Source organism: Rhinolophus sinicus, linkage group LG12, assembly GCF_036562045.2.
Source record: "Rhinolophus sinicus isolate RSC01 linkage group LG12, ASM3656204v1, whole genome shotgun sequence".
In the NCBI taxonomy this organism is placed as follows: Eukaryota; Metazoa; Chordata; class Mammalia; order Chiroptera; family Rhinolophidae; genus Rhinolophus; species Rhinolophus sinicus.
Genome location: NC_133761.1, coordinates 52,175,113 through 52,194,937, shown reverse-complemented (window position 1 = coordinate 52,194,937; position 19,825 = coordinate 52,175,113). Strand labels below are relative to the sequence as shown.

Sequence of the window (19,825 nt, the reverse complement as noted above, 5' to 3'; positions counted from 1 at the left end):
GTGACATAGGCCAAAGACCTTAAAGCGTCATGCTTTTCGAGGACCTCCAGTTCTGATTCCTCTTCTCTGTAACTTTTTCTACCATGTTTCACTTTTCTCTGTATGTTAACCTTTCACTTTCATCCAAGCTCTTATGAGAACTCAACTCAAGTCTTAGGCAGTTTCTACGTCCTATACACAATGCTAGGGAAGAAAAAGTTGAGATCTGTGAATGAGAACCAAGACTCCTGACCTGTCGTATTTCTGCCCTTCTGCATCTTTAAGCCAACAAAAAAAAGGATGCGGACTTTCTCATTTGCCAAACTACTTACAAGAAATTTTAAGAAAAACGAAGAAATTACAAAACTAAAACTAATCTCCAAAAGCAAATGCAGGCATGCATCTAACTGCAACGATAATTCTTTACCGGGTATTTCAATTCTAATTGTAAGGCAAACCAATCCTTGGACTTAATTCTGTGTGCTTGCAGTTCTCCAAAGTCAGATGACATAATAAACAAGTTCTTCCCTTCCCACTCCTGTGGTCACGTCAGAAACCTGTTGCATCACCTGGAAAGTGGTCTTTACAATCTAGGAAAGGAGCATCATCACCACGATCTCTAAATAATTCAGCTGTTTTCTTGATAAATTTTAGCCTCATTTATTTTAATGAGGTTGCCTTGGAGGCAAGAGTGTGTTGACTCCTGTTCGTCTTTAACGAGATTCTAGCACAGACATCGACAGCTGTGACTTTCTGGACTTACAGGGACTTGAGAGTTTTGAAGACTTGATGAGAGATATATGGTTGGGCAGAAGCAGAGGAGCAGGGAGAACATGCAATCGAGACGGGGGGAACTGGGGCACCCCCGGAGTCCCGGTGGTGGGAGTGAGAAGTCAGAACTGCGACGGAAGCTTTTCGGAAAGGACACTGCTCGTCGGCCAAGGTGTCGGGCCCCGGGTCAGGGTCCGGGCCAACCTAGGGGCACGCGAGAGATTCAAGTCGACGCGACCCTTGGCCAAAGCCCTTGGGCAGACTGGGCATCACTAACACCCGCGAGGATTAGAAAATAATACTCCCCTTCCCCCACCCTCGGAGAACTAAGCTGGAGGCGGAGACGCGAGGCAGGAAGCGCAAGGGGCCGGGGTCCGAGCCGGACCCGCGAGAAAATGCCTGGGCCGGGGCTCGGGGCCGCCAGGGGCCGCACTCACCATGTCGTACACGTTGAGCACCACTAACTGGTTAGCCCCCATCCTCCTCCCCGCGGCCGCCGCCTCGTCCTCCAGCCGCTCCGTCTCCGCGGGGCCGAGGCCGCTCCCACCCCCGCGGACGCTTCAGGGAGCCAGAGCTGGGCACTAAGCGCACAGCCCGGCCCGCGGAAGCCGGCGCGGGAGCATCGGGAAGCCGGGCCGCTCCCGGGCGCCGCCGACAGGACCCAACGCGCCGACGGGGCCAGACGGGTGGCAGGCCCGCTCTGGCTCAGGCACCTCCCCTAGGCGGCAGGCACGTGGGGAAAGGCGGGGTCTGAGCGAGGGGCGGGCGCCGGGCGCCCCGGGGGCGGGGCCAACCCGGCGCCGGGGCTGAACCCGCCTGCACTCCGGGTCTTTGCTGCCGGTACCCCGGGACCTAAAATGGCCCAGCTTCTGCGCCCCACCACCGTAGAGGAGCGGGGTCCCAGAAAGAATGTAACTCCCAAAATGCGGTGGGGGATTCCCCCACTCGCTGCCTGAAGCTAAAAGGCGGAGTCTCAACAACTACGGTCCTTCGTCGTGGCGCATTTCCAGCCCTCGACTACAGCTCCCAGCATGCTGCGCGGGTCCCGATCCTATCAGAACAGGATTTCCCGTGAGACTACAGTTCCCAGCATGCAGTGCTGGAGGGAACGTCTGCGCCTGATCCTTTGCGGTCCGCCCTTGGCTGGCTTTGAAGTCTTCGACCCCTCTTAGCTGCTGCTACTGCTGTTCGTTTCTGTCACGTTGAGCCCGATGAAGCTAACGAAATGTGACAAAATACTATAGTAATGACCCGGTTTTCCAAATCCCTCCTCACCTTTTCCTTAAGGGGCGGGAGTGGGGAAGTAGAGGAAGGCGGATTAGTGGTGGGGGGAGGGGTTAACATGCACCACAGTTAATCCTCAACATGGAGTTTTACATTTTATTAAACTGTCTGGTTGGGATGGGAAGAGCGTACAGTACTTATAGATTAGCACAACCCTTGGACATGGTTGGTGCTTTTATATGCATTCAACAAATATTTGTTGTATCTCTGCCATGTGCTAGGCAGTGTTATAGGCCCTGGGGAATAGGGTAATGAGCAGGAGGGAGGAGAAACAAAATATCAGTGATAGTTGCTTTGCAGAGAATTAAAATAGGATGAACTGACAGAGTAAATTTAGAGTGGCTGCAGTGTGAAGGTCTCTTGACAAGGTGAGGTTTAAGCTGAGGTCTGAATGACAAAAAGCCAGCTCTGCAAATATCAGGACAAGTATCCCACTAAAAGGGAACCTCAAAGCGAATTGATTCAACCAATCAGGAAGCTGTTCCACAAGTGCCTGCCAAAATGTGACTTGGGCATTGGGGGTAGCGTGGAACACAGAACATTAGAGCGCTTTGGAATATTTTTGAGGTAGAGTACAAGACTTGCTAATGGGTTGGGAGTTGAGTTTGTTAGGGAGAGAACATTCAAGGATAACTTACAGATTTCTGACTTGGGACATTGTGAGGATGGTGGTACAATTTATAAGGTGTGAAATTGGGTAGAACAGGTTGGAAGTCAAGTGTTATGACTTGGTCATGTTATGTTTGTGTAAACATCTGTGGTGTCAAGTAGGTATTTGAGTAAACTGGAGTCTTGGCCATTATAGGAGGTCTGACAATTAAGTTTGCGAACTCATCCTAGAAAAAGTGCTACATATCTCATTGCTGAATATCACTACGGTCACCTTGGAAGTACTCCCCTTGGGAAGCTATGCACTGACGCCAGCGCCTAGTCCACCCTTCAAAGCAATTTTGGAACTCTTTCTGGAATGGCCATCAGAGCTGTCCTCGTATTACCCTTGATGTCATGAATGTCATCAAAATGTCTTCAATATTTCCTTTATCTTTGGGTAAAGAAAGAAGTTACTGGGTGAGTAGGGAGGATGTTCCAATACAGTTATTTGTTTACTGGCTAAAAACTCCCTCACAGACAGTGCCATGTGAGCTGGTGCATTGTCGTGATGCAAGAGCCATGAATTGTTGGGGAAAAGTTCAAGTTGTCTAACTTCATGCAGCTTTTCAGCTCTTCCAAATAGTAAACTTGGTTAACTGTCTAGTTGGTACAAACTCATAATGAATAATGGCTCTGATATCAAAAAAGATTAGCAACAGCATTGCAACAAGTTTGCGAACTTAATTGTCACACCTTGTTGACTCTAAAGTCTTGGGACTGATTGGATGACCTAGGAAAAGGTGTAGCTAAAAAACGAGAAAGGCCAAAGATAAATCTCAGTCCAGGATCCTTCATTTAGAGGTCAAGTGGAGGAGGAAGAGGAGACATGGTGCAGTAGGAGGTTGGGGAGGAGCATTCCCTAACCTCCCTACCAGCCTACCTATGTCTGTTCCCATGTACTCTTCACTTTCAGCACTGGATCTCATTCTGTCTTGCCTACTCAAGGATTTTAATCCAGCAGGTACCCCCTCCCTCCTGCATCATCAGTTTTCCCCAGCCCCTGGATTATTCCTATCAATGTTCAATAACATCTTCCTGACCTCATCTCTGCCTCCAGTTGTCCTCCATTTCTTTGCTCCCTGTCACAGAGAGCTCCCTTGAGTTGTCTCCACTTGCTGTCTCCACTTCTTCATTTCCCATTCTTTTGTTCATGACGAAAAGTTTTATTTTTTATAATTAATTAAACAGTATGAACTCAACATAGTGGGAAGCAATATCAAGAAAACAAATATCATCTGGAATTACATGATTTTAAATGTGGTGGCTATCACCCTTTTATTTATCTTTGTGTAGAGACACATCAATTTACATAAAGAGAAAATTTTATATACTGTATTTCTGTTGTTTGCACTTTCCCCAGTTTTGAGAGTTTTGTTTATATCCTCCCCTCTCTACATCTCTTGATACATCTCCTCACTTCCTTCCCACAGTGACACACATGCACATAATGTAAACAAAATGATAATGCATCCTTCCATACTTTTCTTCATGCTCTCATATGCAGAGCTTTTGTTTTATATAATGGGGTCATACTGTAAATACTTCTCTGTAGCTTGCTCTTCTCATTTAATGAAACCTTGTGGAAAATCTTTTAAATTACTAATACAGGCTGATTTATATGGTCAATATACAATCATTTATTCAACCATTTATACACACACACACACACACACACACACACACACACCAGCTTCTCTGGTTGAAATCTGAGTGTTACAAATACTAGTTGTTTAGAAAGCTGTGATAACATCTGGACAAATTAAGACTATTTTGAATATTAAAATAAAAATTTTAAACTTAGAACATCAGCTTATTTTCAATATCATAAGTTGTATATTGCATGTGTGAATCTACCATTAGAAAAACTTCTGAAATATGTTTAAGACAGATTGTTTAAATATACACACATTAAGTTTTTTTTATAGATATTGATAGCTATGAGTTTTCATGTGACAAGTTTTATACAAATTAATAATATTTGACACATTTATACATTTTCAAAATTTACTTTCTTTCTTAGGAAGGATTGTAATAGCCAAACTTAGTTTTTAAAATTTATTTATTTTTTAAAGCTGCGTGAGAGTATATAAACAACCTTAAGATAAATGCAAACACATTAAGAATAAATTTAATAGCAGTGTATGTGAAAATATTTCTGTTTTGGGTAATTTAAGAACATTTTTCAGATTTTGAATTTGAGGATACTATGAGCTCATACTTGGTATTTCTTGGTCAAACACATGGGCTCAATATAAGTATTATACACACTTCTACATACATATATCCATAGTAAACTTTCTTTTTCCCTAATTACTCTTTTGCTTTCTTTCAGTTTTGTAAATTGGTGTATAAATATATTGTCTATAAATCCTCATATAATGGAAGTAGCTCAAAACTAGAATGCTAAAGAACAGTAGCATCAGGAGAAGGAGAAGAGAAGCAACCAGGTAGCCATTTGGACTGAAATAAGAAAAAAAAAGTCATTAGAAATTGCTGTTCATTTCAGTTGTTAATTTATTTAGTTAAACAATTTTTTTAATAGCTAGCTACTACGCCACTCACAGAAAACAAAGATGAATAAGACATCTGGTCTATCCTCAAAATGTTTACCTCTTAGTGTTTGAGGCTGACCAGGTTGGAAAATAGACAGTGTGATAAATATAATGAGAAAAGGGACTGCAAAAAGGCTATAGTTTCCCAAAGCTGCCTAGAAACAACACGTCTTATCTCATTTGCAGATTATTTGCACCATGAGCCTCCCATTAGCACAAAAAAACTGAGGAGTCAGTAATATTTGAAGTAGGGCCATAAATAATTGTTTTCCACTTTTGTTTAATATTTTACAAAAACCAAAACCAACCAAACAAACAAAACGCAGGTCCGGGAGAGAGAAGCAAAATCATTTGCAATCCCAATTTTAGAGTTAAGACATTTTACTCTGCTCCCCAAAGAAACTGGAGTGGGGTCCAGGGAAATGCCTTTACTACTAGTTTCCCGATGGATAGATACATCAGGACGATGGCCAGTGTTCGAGGGCTGACTCAGGGTCACTGGGGGCACAACCACTGTCCCCTCCCAGTCCCACTGCCACAGTCTACTTCCTGCCCCTTAGGTGGAGTTGAAAGACTTGTGTGATGGGAAGACAATGGCTGTTGAGGGGAATGGAGCAAAAGGGGACCCCAGCTGCAGTAACAATGCTCAGGAATTCCTTCCTGCTGTACCCCTGGATAATAGATTCATACAGTTTCTAGGACATCACACATAGGGCAGAGATATTAGGGACCCACCCAGGGAAATAGGAGAAGGGCCTTTCCTTGTGAGCTGCCACCCATGTCTTTGACAACTTCCCTCATTAAAGCCTAATTAGGCACAATCATTACCTGGGAATCACTCCATAGATCTCTATTGCAAATACTGCCGTCAGGGGACAGAAACTGCAAAGTAGAAAAAATAATATCAAAGATTAAGTACAATATATCAAGACTCCATTCATGTGTCTATGGTAACAATCAAGTCATGTACAATCTTAAGGCGTCATTTTCTTGAGATTAGATACATTTACAAAACAGCGGTGATGATTTTTCCGTATGTGTGACTTAGGCTGCTTGCTGTAAAATTCCCAGAGCTTGTCAGTGCAATCTCACTGTCCTCCTAACAGCTTTACACCATTTTGATTCCCAAGGCAACAGCAATAATGATATTAGTAATAATTAACAAAAATTATTGACAAACATGATAAACAGTTAACATTTATTGAGCATTAATACTTATTGAAAATGAATACTAATTGAGCAGTTGCTATGTACCAGGCCAGTGTACCAAATGCTTTATAAATTATCTTGGCTAATCCTTACAGCGACCCTCCCTGTTAGATGAGAAAACTGAGGCTCAGATAGGTTAAGCTCCTTGCAAAAGTTTACACTGTTGTGAGCAGCAGAACTGGGATTTGAATTCAGGGTTTTCTGATCAAAGTGTCTCGGCTGTTCACCGATGTAGGCTGACTCCTTCAGGAAGCTGAGAATGTCAGAAAATTCAATATATGAAACTGTTATGTTTCTAAAGTTACTGAGTTTCTCTCATAACTTAGCAGACTGCTTGGAAAGAGACAATTATAGCTAAATAAACATTAATGATTTGATTTCACCCACCTTCATGTGGAAGAAGAGAAAAGGAGCTTAATTAATTTTAAGTTCCAGCAAAGTTAGGGATTTTTACCCAGGGTCTTCATTTAATCCGCAGAATACTATGAGATAGGTATTATCGACTCATTTTACGGACAGAAGTAAGTTCAAAGAGACAAAGCAATTTACTTAAGACTGCATAGCTACTAGTGGCAAAATTAGGATTCAAAGCAAAGTAGACTTTCTAAAACGATGCCCTCAAGGTCTATCCATGTTGGTGCAAATGGAAGGATTTCCTTTTTAAGATTTTTATTAACAATTAATTAATGTACAGTGTTAATACTAGTTTTATGTATACACCATAGTTATCCAACATTTATATACCTAAAGAAGTGATCACTGTGATAAGTCCAGCAACCAGCTGACACTGTACCACGCTATCACAATATTATTGACTATATTCCCCATGCTGTACATTGCATCCCCATGACTTATTTGTTTTATACTTGAAAATTTGAACTTCTTGTTCCCTTATACCTTTTCTCCCCTTTAAAAATTTTTCAATTACAGTTGACATTCAATATTATTTTACATTAATTTCAGGTGTACAGCGTAATGGTTAGACATTTGTATAATTTAAGAAGTGATCCCCCTGACTAGTCTAGTACCCACCTGGCACTATACATAGTTATTACCATATTGTTGACTATATTCCCTATGCTTTGCTTTACATCCTCATGACTATTTTGTTTAACTACCAATTTGTACTTTTTAATGCTTTCACTTTTTCCACCCTACTGCCTATCAGCCCAACAAATCTAGTACCCATATGACCATACATAGTTATTACAATATTATTAACTATGTTCCTTATGCTGTACCCTACACACCCATAACTACTTTGTAACAACAAATTTGTACTTCTTAATCCCTTCTCCTCTGTTCACAAACACCCCCAAACCACTCTCCCATCTGGCAACCTTCAAAATGTTTTCTGTATCTATGAGTTTGTTTCTGTTTTGTTTGTTAATTTTGTTCTTAGGTTCCACATATCAGCAAAAATCACATTGCATCTGTCTTTCTCTGTCTGACATACTCCACTCAGCACAGCACCCTCCAGGTCCATCCATGCCACCACAGATGGCAAGAACCCATTCCCTTCCATGCCTGAGCAATATCCCGTTGTATATATGTACCACCTGCTCTTTAGTCATTCATCCATCTACAGACAACTAGGCCGTCTCCACATCTTGGCCATCGTAAACTATGCTGCAATGAACATGGATGCAGAACATGGATGCACACGTCCCCTCGAGGTAGCATTTTGGAATTTTTTGGATAAATACACTGAAGTAGGATTACTGGATCCTTCTTTGTCTCTTGTTATATCCTTTGCTTTAAAGTCTGCTTTCTCAGGTATAAATGTTGCTACCCAAGCTTTTTTTTTTTTTTTTTTTCCCCATTTCCATTTTCATGAAATAACTTTTTCCATCCCTTTATTTAAGCCTTTGTGTGACTTTTCAATCTAAAGTCTTTTGTAGGCAGCATGTGTGAGTTTTATTTTCTTATCCATTCAGCCACCGTATGCTTTTGATTGGAGCATTTAATCCATTTACATTCAAAGTAATTGATAGATATGTAACTATTGCCATTTTATTATTCATAATTTTGATTTCTTTTTCTGTTTTAAAAAAGTCCCTCTAACATTCTTTGTAATACTAGTTTGGTGGTGATGAACTCCTTTAGCTTTTTCTTGACTTTTTTCTTTATCTATCCTTTGATTTTAAATGACAGGCTTGCTGGATAGAGTAGTCTTGGTTGTAGGTCCTTTCTTTTCATCATGTTGAATATTTTGTGCCAACTCCTTCTGGCCTGCAAAGTTTCTATTGAGAAATCAGCTGACAAACTTATGGGAACACCTTTATAAATTACTAGTTGCCTTTTTCTTGCTGCTTTTAGGATTCTTTCTTTGTCTTTAACCTTTGGAATTTTAATTATACTGTGTCTTGGTGTGGGCCTGTTTGGGTTCATCCTGTTTGGGACACTCTGTGCTTCCTGGCCTTGTATGTCTATTTCCTTTACCAGGTTAGGAAAGTTTTCAGTCATTATTTCTTCAAATACGTTCTCAATGTCTTGCTTTGTCTCTTCTCCTTCAGGTACCACGATGGTGCGAATGTTGTTATGCTTGATGTTGTCCCAGGGGACACTTAAACGATCCTCATTTTTTTGGATTCTTTTTTTCTTCTACTGCGATTGGGTGTTTTCTGCTACTGTGTATTCCAAATTGCTGATTCGATCCTCTGCTTCATTTATTCTGCTGTTAATTCTTTGTAGTGCATTATTCACTTCAGTTATTGTATTCTTCGCTTCTGACTTTTTAAAAATGGTCTCTGTGTCTTTTTTTCTGCTTGCTATTTCTTTGTTGAAGTTCTCACTAAATTCCTTGAGCATCCTTATAACCATTGTTTTGAATTCTGTCTCTGGTAGGTCGCTTGCCTCTATTTTTTAAAGTTCTTTTTCTGGATTTTCCCCCTGTTCTTTTATTGGGGATGCATTTCTTTGTTTCCTTATTTTGGCTGCCTCTCTGTGTTAGTTTCTATGTGTTAAATAGATCTGCTGTCTCCCAGTCTTGGGCTGGTGGCCTTATGTATTGGATGTCCTGTAGGGCCTAGTGGCAAATATCCCTGGTGACCTGAGCCAGGTGCTCCAGGAGTGTCCCTTGTGTGGGTTGTGCATGCCCTCCTGTTATATTTGGGCCTTGATTGCTATTGGCATATCAGTAGGTGGGATTGACTCTCAGGCTGACTTGACTGGCTATGGGGTTTGGTCACATCCACAGCTTATGGGCTGCTGTGTGGGAGGCTTATCCCACTGAGTGGGATTCACCCCAGTGGGCTCTAGTGTCTGTTGAGATCACCCCTTGTGTGTGCCACTTGTGAGACTAAGTTGGGCAGTGCTCTGCTGTGGTGTGAAGCCAACCCACAAGTATGTTGGTTCTGGGATCTCTTGTGAGAGGCTCTGGTACAGGCCCAGGCCACCCACTGCCTGTGACTGGCCAGGGGCTACCTGCTAGGAGCTATAAAGCAATCCACAGTTGGTTGCTGCCTGTGCTATACCTGGAGGTGTGTGGGAGAGTCCACGCTGGGAACCAAGGACAGCTGCCACAAGTACCAGGTCTGGGGTAGCCCCACAAAAAGCCAGGGCACACCAAGACCTGCTGCTACCTGCTGCTTCCTGTAAGTTTCAGTCACTGATAAAGCCTCCTGTGGTAGGCAAGTTGGGTGAGGCACTAGAGTGGGAAGAATTATGGTCACCAGGTTAATGTCAATTCTGGTTTGGTGCCAGTGCTGAGCCTGGAGTGACTCAGGAAAAGTCTGAGCGCACACTGAGGCCAGTCACTGCCCACCTGGGCTTGCTAGTTTTCCAAGACTCTGATAGTTTTCCAAGAAAGAGTGCAATGGGGGTGCGGCTGGCTGCCCATGGAGAAAGTGCCTCTGGTGGTGCAGGTGCATGACTTGGGTGGGGCGTGCTCCCAGGGAGTCAGCGGGGCAGAGCAACGGAGCTCACCAGGCCAATCAGATTCAGATTTGGCGGGAGGGGGCCGGCTCAATACAAAAAAGATGGTGCCCACCTTCCGGCTGCACCGAAGAAGGACTCCTCACAGGGAAAATGTCTAATGTCCTCTAGTCCTCCCTGGGGAAGCCACACACTTCAGTCTGCCCTTTCATATGTATCTGAGGCCCCTCGAGTCATCATCCCTCCGCTGGAGCCCAAGGTGAGTGTCTGCAAGCGAGTGAGTCTGTGCGTGGGCCATTTAAGAAGATGGCTGGGTTTCCCACAACCTTCTAGCCACTGAGATGATTGGAATCCCCACTGTTTTTCGCAGCCAGATGTGGGGGCTCCTCTTCTCGGCACCAGTACTCTGGTCTGGGGAGCATGGTGTGGGGGGCTGGAATCCTGCACTTCTCTGGGGGAAACCAAGGCAGCTGAGATATTCCATACACAGGTGTAAGACCCGTTCCGCGTCTCCGCACCTCCTACCGGTCTCGACATGGCTTCTTTATATTTTCAGTTATAGGACTTTCGTTTGGCTAGACTTCAGATAGTTCTCCAGGTTGGTTGTTCTATAATTTAGTTGTAATTTTGATGTGTTCATGGAATAACGCAAGCAGAGTGTTTATCTACTCCGTTTTGGATCTCTCCTTTCTTTTTTATGACTGAATAATATTCTATTTCATGTATATGTATATGTATGTATATGTGTGTGTGTGTGTATATATATGTATATATATATACATATATTGATATACATATATATATGTATATATATGTATATATATATACATATATATGTATATATATACATATATATACATATATATGTGTGTATATATATATATACATATATATACATATATATACATATATATGTATATCAATCTTCTTTATCCATTCATCCATCAATGGACACTTAGGTTGTTTCCATGTCTTGGCTATTGTAAATAATGCTTCAGTGAACATGGGGGTGTGGATATATTTTCAAGTTAGTGCTTTGTGAAAATTCTCTGTTAATGTGACTCCGAACTATGACATTTTTGATTCTTCCCACTAGAAATTTTCTTCCCTCTTGTCTTGTGTGATGGTGGCATCTCTTAGTGTAACTCATTTATTGGACTTTGTTGAGTGAAATAGAAATTTTATTCTTTCTTGTCATTATCCCTTTAGACAAATTGTCTGTGGAATTGTCCTTCCCTGTCCCTGGGTAAAATATTTGGGCAGAAAATTTTCAGGTAATACAAATCCTAGTCCAATCTACTTATAAAGCTTTCATCTCTCAAACATTAAGAAACTTTTTCCTTCCTCACACTTGGGTCTGAATCATGCTTAAAGAGGTAGCACTGGGGGGAGGGGTTTGGACATTTATTATCTTTTCTTCACTAAACTTCCTCTTCCACTTGCTAGCTGCTGTTTCAGAAGCTTCCAGAGTTGGGCACATGTGAGAGGAGAAGATGAAAACGTTATGTGGCTGAGAGACTTTGTGTATTAGATGTGAAACATTAACTTTTTCTCTTGAGGGGAGAGAGCTACCGTGTTTACCTGAAAATAAGACCTACCCAGAAAATAAACCCCAATTAAGATTGTCAGCCAGTGCATTATGGCAATGTTCCAGAAGAAGATGACCCGACTGTATTTGAATAAATGTAGATTGTTGTACATGAAAAAAATAAGACATCCCCTGAAAATATGCCCTAATTCGTCTTTTGGAGCAAAAATTAATATAAGACCCAATCTTATTTTTGGGGAAATATGGTATAAGACCCGGTCTTATTTTGGGGGAAACACAGTAGCATTCCAAAATCCAAAACGCAGAATGGGTTCTTCATATACTTCCAACTGGGAAATATCACCTGATATATCATGACTTAGGGGATGCTTTGTCTGGCCATTTACCAACCACACCTCAGCTCCTGACTTCCTATGGTTTTCCCCACACATTCTCTCTCTTTGGGGTCACCTTATCCCTGAGGTGAGCAGGGATGGTCCCTTTCACTATGATCCAAGTCCAGTTTCTTTTCATGCGTTCATATGAACCCATCTGAAACTGCACACATTTACCCCCAACATTGGTGAAAGCCCCATTTCCATCCACCATGTCATTCTTCAGCCTCCCTTTGAGTCAGTGTACCTGTAGGCAGCCTCTTACCTTCAGACTTTCTAGATGAACATTAAAACAGTCTTTGTTCCCCCAACCAGTTTAATTATAAGCACCTTGAAGGCTGAGATTGCCCGTATGTTATATTTGCATTTATCACAGCCAAGAAACATGGTAAAGTACTCAGATGTAATTATGAATTAAATTAATGTGTAACATGAAATCTTATCTCCCACCTCTATACAATGTTCAATGTGATTGCTATAAAATGAAAAAGCAAATATGTAAATAAGAATAACAGTATTGGATATCTGGGTGACATCAAATTAAATCAAGAAAATAAAAATGTAATATTGAGGGACTAGTGCTAAAACTATTATAATAAAACATTTATATTCACCTATAGTTTGGATCCAGGATCTTCACTCGAAACACATACATTCCAGTGTGGTGCATGGGCCACACTAAATGGTTATGGTTAGACTTATTGATAATCTCATATGGTTGATTTAAGTCTCCTGGTTTTCCAATAGCATAAGAAAAACAGTGCTTATAGTTCTGAACAGGAAACAATGACAAAAACCTTAAGGTTATTTTCTGACTTTAACAAACAAAATTATATTCTCATATATTTATCTTGGCAAATTAGTTAGAGATATAATGGTTATTACCTTCTATCATTTTAGTGCTGTCTAGTAGTTTTAGAGGATATATTGGGTTAACATTTGATAAAAAGTGAAGCTTAGTGAAAGCAAATGCTATATTTATTTTTTATTTGCAGATGATAATAAATTAGGGTGTTGAGAGTATAAGCATATTATTTCCCTAAATCAAAAAAGCATAAAATCCTCCAAGGATGCTTAATTTGGGGACAGACACTATTTTGATCATTAGGTATTTGTGTGTATATATATCTCTATCTATCTATTTATATATAGATACATCATAAGTATATATATACACATATATAGCTATATATAGAGATAGATATATAGATATTATAGAAATGAAATGCTGTTTCATTTCAGGTATAGGTTTCAGGAAAAGAGAACCTCTGATTGCCATTTTTAATTAACATACAGTTCAGTTACATACTGTACAGTTAATATACCCTTCAGTAGGGTAGCTTTACTCACAGAACATAACTAGTGTTCTGTTATATTCAGACTCCAGACTGAGTCCGCCCTTTTAGTGGTGAGTATTGTGTTTCTCGAATTCAATAGAACTGAACATTTAGGGCCTTGTGTGGGCACTCCGAATCTTTCTAGAATGTAAGCCACTATTTCAATGGTTCTTAAATGTGGATCCCAGGCCAGTAGTATCAGCATCACCTGGGAACTTGTTAGAAATGCAAATTTTGGGGCCCCACCCCACATCTGTTGAATCAGAAACTTTGGAGGTAGGGTACAGAGATGTGTTTCAACAGGTCTTCTGGGAGATTCTGTGTACACTAAGATTTGAAAACCCCGGCGTTATAGCCTACGGACTGAGGCAAGATCCATGACTGTTACTCACCAGGTGGTTCATTGCTTCCCAAGGAATATGTTATTTTGGCAGAATCTTAGAACATTTGGGTGCCCTTTATGAGATTTTGGCATATATAGATCACTTACACTATCCTCAACCCCAGACCCTTGAATGTCTTTCAGCAAAAAGTCAGGAGGGTGTTTTGTTTTTAAATAATTCCATTGCTAGTTTAATTCCTTACGATTTTTTTTTTTTTTTTTTTTAATTCCTGAAAATTTAATGGCAGCTCACGGCCTCTGGCTGCTCATGGCCTCTGGCTGCTCATGGCCTCTGGCTGCTCATGGCAGCCCAGCTCCAGGAAGAGCTGTTGTTCACAATCTTAGCTATAGAGGGCACAGCTCACTGGCCCATATGGGAATCGAACTGGTGACCTCGGTGTTAGGAGCACGGCGCTCTAACCACCTGAACCACCAGGCCGGCCCTCTTTATGATTTCTTACTAGTGGAATGATACTTTTTATAATTGGTAGACGGTCTATACGCAATTAATTAGTTCTACAAATATTTATTGAGCACCCATAATGGGTTCGATGTTGGGGCTACAGCAGTGAACAAAACAAAGTCTTCTCTCATTCTAGTTGGGGAGACAGAATATAAATACGACAAATAAGCAGACTACATAATGTGTCAGTGAGTTATAAATGCTAATGACATTAAAGAAAACGGAAGAGGACGGTCATGGGGTGATGGTAACTTTTTTGGGGGAAGTCTTCATTGACTAGTTGAGTTGTAAGTAAAGACCCGAAGGAGGAAGCTAGCTAGTCATGGGGGTGGTGGCAGCAAATCGCGAAGGCTTTGTCATAACTAAGTCAGACTGGAACCGTTGCACGGTTTTGAGCAGAAGAGTGACATGTTCTCATTTATATTTTAGAAAGACCAATCTAACTGCTGTGTTGTGAGTAGATTCATGGTGGGCAAGGCTGAAGCAGGGAAACCAATCACGAGGCTGTTGTTATAACTCAGATGGTGATGGTGGCTTGAAACAGGGGGGTGGCAATTGGGGTGGTGAGGAGTGAACAAATTTAGAATATACTTTGAAGGAAGAGCCAACCTGAAAGACCAAATGGGGCATAAGATGATCCTTGGAGTATTTTATCCTGATCAAACTGGAAGGATGGGATTTCCATTAACTGAGGGAAGAATGTTGGAATGTGTGTGCAGGGTGGATAACAGAAGCTCAGTTTTTGTTTTTTTTTTGGAGTATTCACATCAGTAAACATGTTGTTATTTCTCTCAACTTATTAAAAATAAGGCCCACTCTTCACCTCATCACTCTACAGCGACCCCACTATTTCTTTCTCCCCTTTACTGCAAAACTCTTCATCAGTGATATCTCTTCTTGCTGTTTTGAATTCCTTTTTTCCACACTTAAACCCACTTCAGTAAGGTTTTGACTCTTACTGTCCCCCTGAAACCAACCCTGTCAAGGTTACCAGTTATCTCTAAGTTGCTAAAGTGAATGATCACTTCTCGGTCCTCGTCATAGTTGACCTATCTTAGATTTGACACAGTTGATACCTCCCTCCTTCTTGTGAGACTTGATTACATGATGTCTAGAACACCACACTCACCTGGCTTTCCTCCTGCTTCTTGGATTATTCCTTTTTCATCTCCTTTTCCCCTCTTACTTCTCTAAATAGTAAAATGACCCAAGGTTTAGTCCTTCTCTTTTTATCTCTATATTAGGGGTTCCTAACCTCATAGTGATCGTGTGTGTGTGTGTGTGTGTGTGTGTGTGTGTGTGTAAGTTTTCTTTTATGGGTCTGTTTATCAATCTGGTGAAGCCTATGAACTACCAAGAATACTTCCTTAGAATAATGTTTTTAAAAACATAATATAAAATAGATTACAATACAAGGAAAAGTAGTTATCAAGAATGATAGTTGACAAAATAGAAAAAAACAATATGGCAACATATTGCACATTTAAAAATATTTTCTTTAAATAACAGGATCTAGCACTGTGTTTAATAACTACCATATTTTCTTGGTAAAGTAGGAAGCAAATTCATTAGGTAAGAATGAGGATGGGGGAAGTGGTATTGGGAATTTTAGGAGAGAGGAGAAAGTATTCAATAGCTATTTACAAGAGGAGGAGAGGAAATGAACTAGAGAAATACAGTTATGTTTGTTGGACATTATTATGGGACCATTTTAATCATGAAATTAAAATGAAACAAGTCAGCCTGGCTATGTTTTTTTCTTACCACAGTCAACTGCTAAGGTGGATAGCTGAATTTAACTAGATTGTGATTTAATTGCACAAGTATGAGGAAGTCAGAAGAGGCAAAGGAATTGAGGGTACATATTAATAGAGTGATAATTATTGACCATGGAATTTAACCTGGATAAAGAGGGAAAAGATAACCTGGGACTGGGGTGAGATTGGTAGGATCAGTACATTAAAGGTTATGTTGGGGTTGAAGGATTGTTCAAAGAGTTGTTAGAGTAAAGCTTCTAGAGATAGGTTGCTGGAAGGATAGAGGGTGGTGGATGGAAAGTGGGATGTTTGAAGTGGAATAAAGAATACACATTATTTGTAGAGATGCCTGTCTTGACATGCATAGATTGTCATGTTGAAGCAAAGTAACATTCTTATTGTAGGGTGTACATTTTACAGGGTGAAGTACCTTATATGTCAGTTTTTACTCATGATATGTGATTTGATTCTCACATAACATATATTAACTTCAATTCAAGAAAATTCATTTGCAAAAAATGGAAAACTATATAAGATTGATAATTGGCAGCTATATAGGAATTGAAACTTCAGGATTCCTTTAAAAAGACTCACTCAATGTTTTAATATGTTTGTCAGGATATTTAATAATCTGTAAACACATCTTTTCAGCAGAGAAAATTATAACAAAGTTGCTAGTGACACAGGAGCAACAGAAGATTAAACAGAAATTAAGATGAAGCATTTTTGAAATCATTATATAATCCACCAGAAAAAAATTGGACTTGATTTACCAAAACAAATTTAAATCCAAAGTGTTTCCATCAAACTTTTGATAATACTGAAATGCCAAATTACTTCTTATAAATAAACAATTGCAAGGTAATGCTTTTCTTACCTCAGGTCCCCAAGCTTCTTCTAATGGGAGATGCTTATTAAGTTCAGTCATTGATTTCCATGTCTGGGCTTCATGTAAACAACCACTCTGCCAAAAGATTATATACGGTATTTCAGTGTATTCCTAAGTATTTAATATATTTTAATGCAGTTGAAAACTATGTATTTAATTTTTTATTATTTAAATGTTTGTTGATATACAGAGAAGCAATTGACTTTTGTATATTGACTTTGCATGGAGGGAACTTAAATTCTCTTATTAATTTTAATTGTTTCACATATTATCTGTGAATATGATGGTTTTATTTCTTCCTTTCCAATCCTTATACTTTTTATTTATTTTTATTGTTTATTGTTTGCCTTATTACAAAGATCAGGAACAATATTATATAGAAGTGGTGATAACTGGTACCCTTATTTCATTCTTGACTTCAGGCTTTCACATTTTCACCATTAAGTATGACGTTTCTTTTTTTTTTTTTTTGTTTCTACATTTTATTAGGTTAAGGAAGTTACCATTTATTTATAATTTTCTAAGATTTATTTTTAAAATAATGTCATATAAAGATGATAATTTTCAAATAAAGGGACATTTCATCAACTATTATAATAATCTTATGCCTTTTCAATTTTGCTGGATATAAAAATCCTTGTCTTACATTTAGTGGTTTAAATATTTTACTCCATTTTCTCCTGACACAAAGCACTGCTATAGAAATGTCTGATGATACTTTAATTTTATTTTCCTTATAAATTGCTTGCTTTCTGTCTAGATGCCCACTTGGGTTGGCTGTTCTGATTTGATATTCTCAAGTATATGTACACTTTTTCAAGATGAGGCTTCAAATCTTTATTCTCTTCATATAGTGGATTACTTTGATTTTCAAATGATATCCCAATTCTTCATTTACAAAATAAACAAAACTTGGTCTGGATGTATTATGTTTTAATATATTCATGAGTGATCAGCCTTTTGTGCTGTGGCCTGCAAAGTGAACAGGCAGAGTAAAGGGATTCACTATGGAGGCTGAGATCCATCCGTTACGGAGTATGGAGGAAAACCAACAGAGTGTAGGACCAGTGAGGCCAAGGTCAGTGGGTTAAATGACGCAAGGAAGTCAAGTGAGATGAGGCCTGGAGAGTGTAAGTTTGATTCAGCACAAATATTATCAATGTCTGAAAGCCTAAGGCAAAACCATAAATAATCAAACCTTAAATACAGTGTAGAGAGGAAAGAAAATATCTATAATTGCATCATCTAACTATAAACATTATTTTTGCTGACCCCTTTAAGTCTGTTTTATATGGCGAATGACTTCTTTTCTCATAAATTAATTTTAGTAGTCATAGAATATGACTACTATTCTTTTTTCCCCTACCCACAGCTGACTGGTTTTATTTTCCTTAGAAAATGTATATATTTATAAAGTAGAAAAGCATTTCTAATTGCATGTTAAATTCTATTCGCATTGTAGGACGCCATACCTTCTTCATAGTATTATTAAAGCTATAGTCATCCCTGCCGTGTATTTCCCACACTATGAAATTTGCCTCCACATCTTCAATATAGCCATTGTCATTGTATCTGAAAAGAACAGAAAGGACAAAATAACAGTTTAGTATAGAATAGAGGGGTTAAGAGCTCCAGCTTCCAAGTCAGATGGGCTTAAGCTTAAATCCTGTCTTTATCCCTTACCAGTGTGACCCTGGGGAAGTTACTTAAACCCTTGAAGCCTTAATCTTGTCTGTAAAATAATAACAGTACCCACTGTACAGGTTTGCTTCAACTCTCAGAATCAACCTAATAGCAATGAAGCGGAAAATTTTTCATTCTTTTAACAGTTGGAGCCATAAGTTCTCTTTGCTTTGATAGGAACCATATATCGATAAGGTGAGGGTCGCTGAAGCCCTGCCAGCTTGGCTGGTCGCAGGGAGAAAGATGGAGATGTGTGACGAAAGGCAGAAGGCCACAGCAAGCATGCCCTGGTGTCACTTGATAAACAAATATTCGCTGGGTGCCTGTTATGTACCAGACTGTTAAACCATAGAAGGACGATGATGAGAACAGAGATGCTGCAGGTCTGCCTGGAAGGTGTGGCTGGGGGTCAGAGGACCAGCAGCCCGGTGAGAACTGAGCTGGATGGAGAAACGTAAGTCATCAGAAGCTCCCGGTGCGATGGGCATGGAAGGCCCAGGCCCAGGGCACATGGGACGACCAGTAGCAGACACCCGCACACAGTCCAATACGGAAAGAGTGCCCATGCCCCTGATGCTGGCACTGCAGACATAAGCCCCATGGAGCTAAGAGGATGTACCCCAAACTCAGAGAGTTTTAAACGAGATGTGTTACTTTTTTAAATGGTTAAGATCATGTTTTCCCCTGCGGTTATTGTATGAAAATAGGGCCTTGAGATGGAAGCTGAATTTCACTTACTGATAAAGTCATACATACATTTGCATCCAGTTTCGTGACTGTTTTAAAAATGGTTACACGTCTTCCTTCTCCACTAGCCCATTTTTTTGAATGCTACAGTCCCCTGGTACCTTTTGGATGGAAATTTCACTTAGGACCTTGGTCTCGGGCAGGTTGCCTCAGTGTCTGACATATTTTCTTGTGTCACCTCTCTGTGTCCATTCATAAAAATAACCAGTCCCTGGCAGCATCTCTTTGTCCACTGCCCAGAGACCTCTGCCTGACTTCGCAGTCATTCTACCTGGCTTTACAGGTCTGCTAGGAATTGCTGCCATCTGCTCCTGGTTATAAA

The 19,825-nt window shown here is 40.2% G+C and overlaps 2 protein-coding genes across 3 annotated transcripts in view; both read right to left on the bottom strand.

The window, feature by feature from the left end:
* DESI2 (desumoylating isopeptidase 2) overlaps positions 1-1,708 on the bottom strand; it is a 41,151-nt gene extending 39,443 nt beyond the window's left edge. The window contains exon 1 of one of the 2 annotated variants that reach the window (XM_074316849.1): positions 1,188-1,708. In XM_074316849.1, coding sequence (XP_074172950.1) covers positions 1,188-1,229 — 42 coding nt within the window. In that variant the 5' untranslated portion in view covers positions 1,230-1,708. The remainder of the gene's footprint in view (positions 1-1,187) is intronic. The other variant, XM_019730864.2, reaches the window with a different exon arrangement.
* Positions 1,709-4,991: 3,283 nt separating this feature from the next.
* The window catches only part of CATSPERE (catsper channel auxiliary subunit epsilon), an 84,658-nt gene continuing 69,824 nt past the window's right edge, over positions 4,992-19,825 (bottom strand). Inside the window, exons 18-22 of the mRNA XM_019730846.2 lie at positions 18,546-18,645; positions 17,062-17,148; positions 12,860-13,017; positions 6,066-6,119; positions 4,992-5,145 (exon numbers count right to left, since the gene is read on the bottom strand). Coding sequence (XP_019586405.2) covers positions 4,992-5,145; positions 6,066-6,119; positions 12,860-13,017; positions 17,062-17,148; positions 18,546-18,645 — 553 coding nt within the window. The remainder of the gene's footprint in view (positions 5,146-6,065; positions 6,120-12,859; positions 13,018-17,061; positions 17,149-18,545; positions 18,646-19,825) is intronic.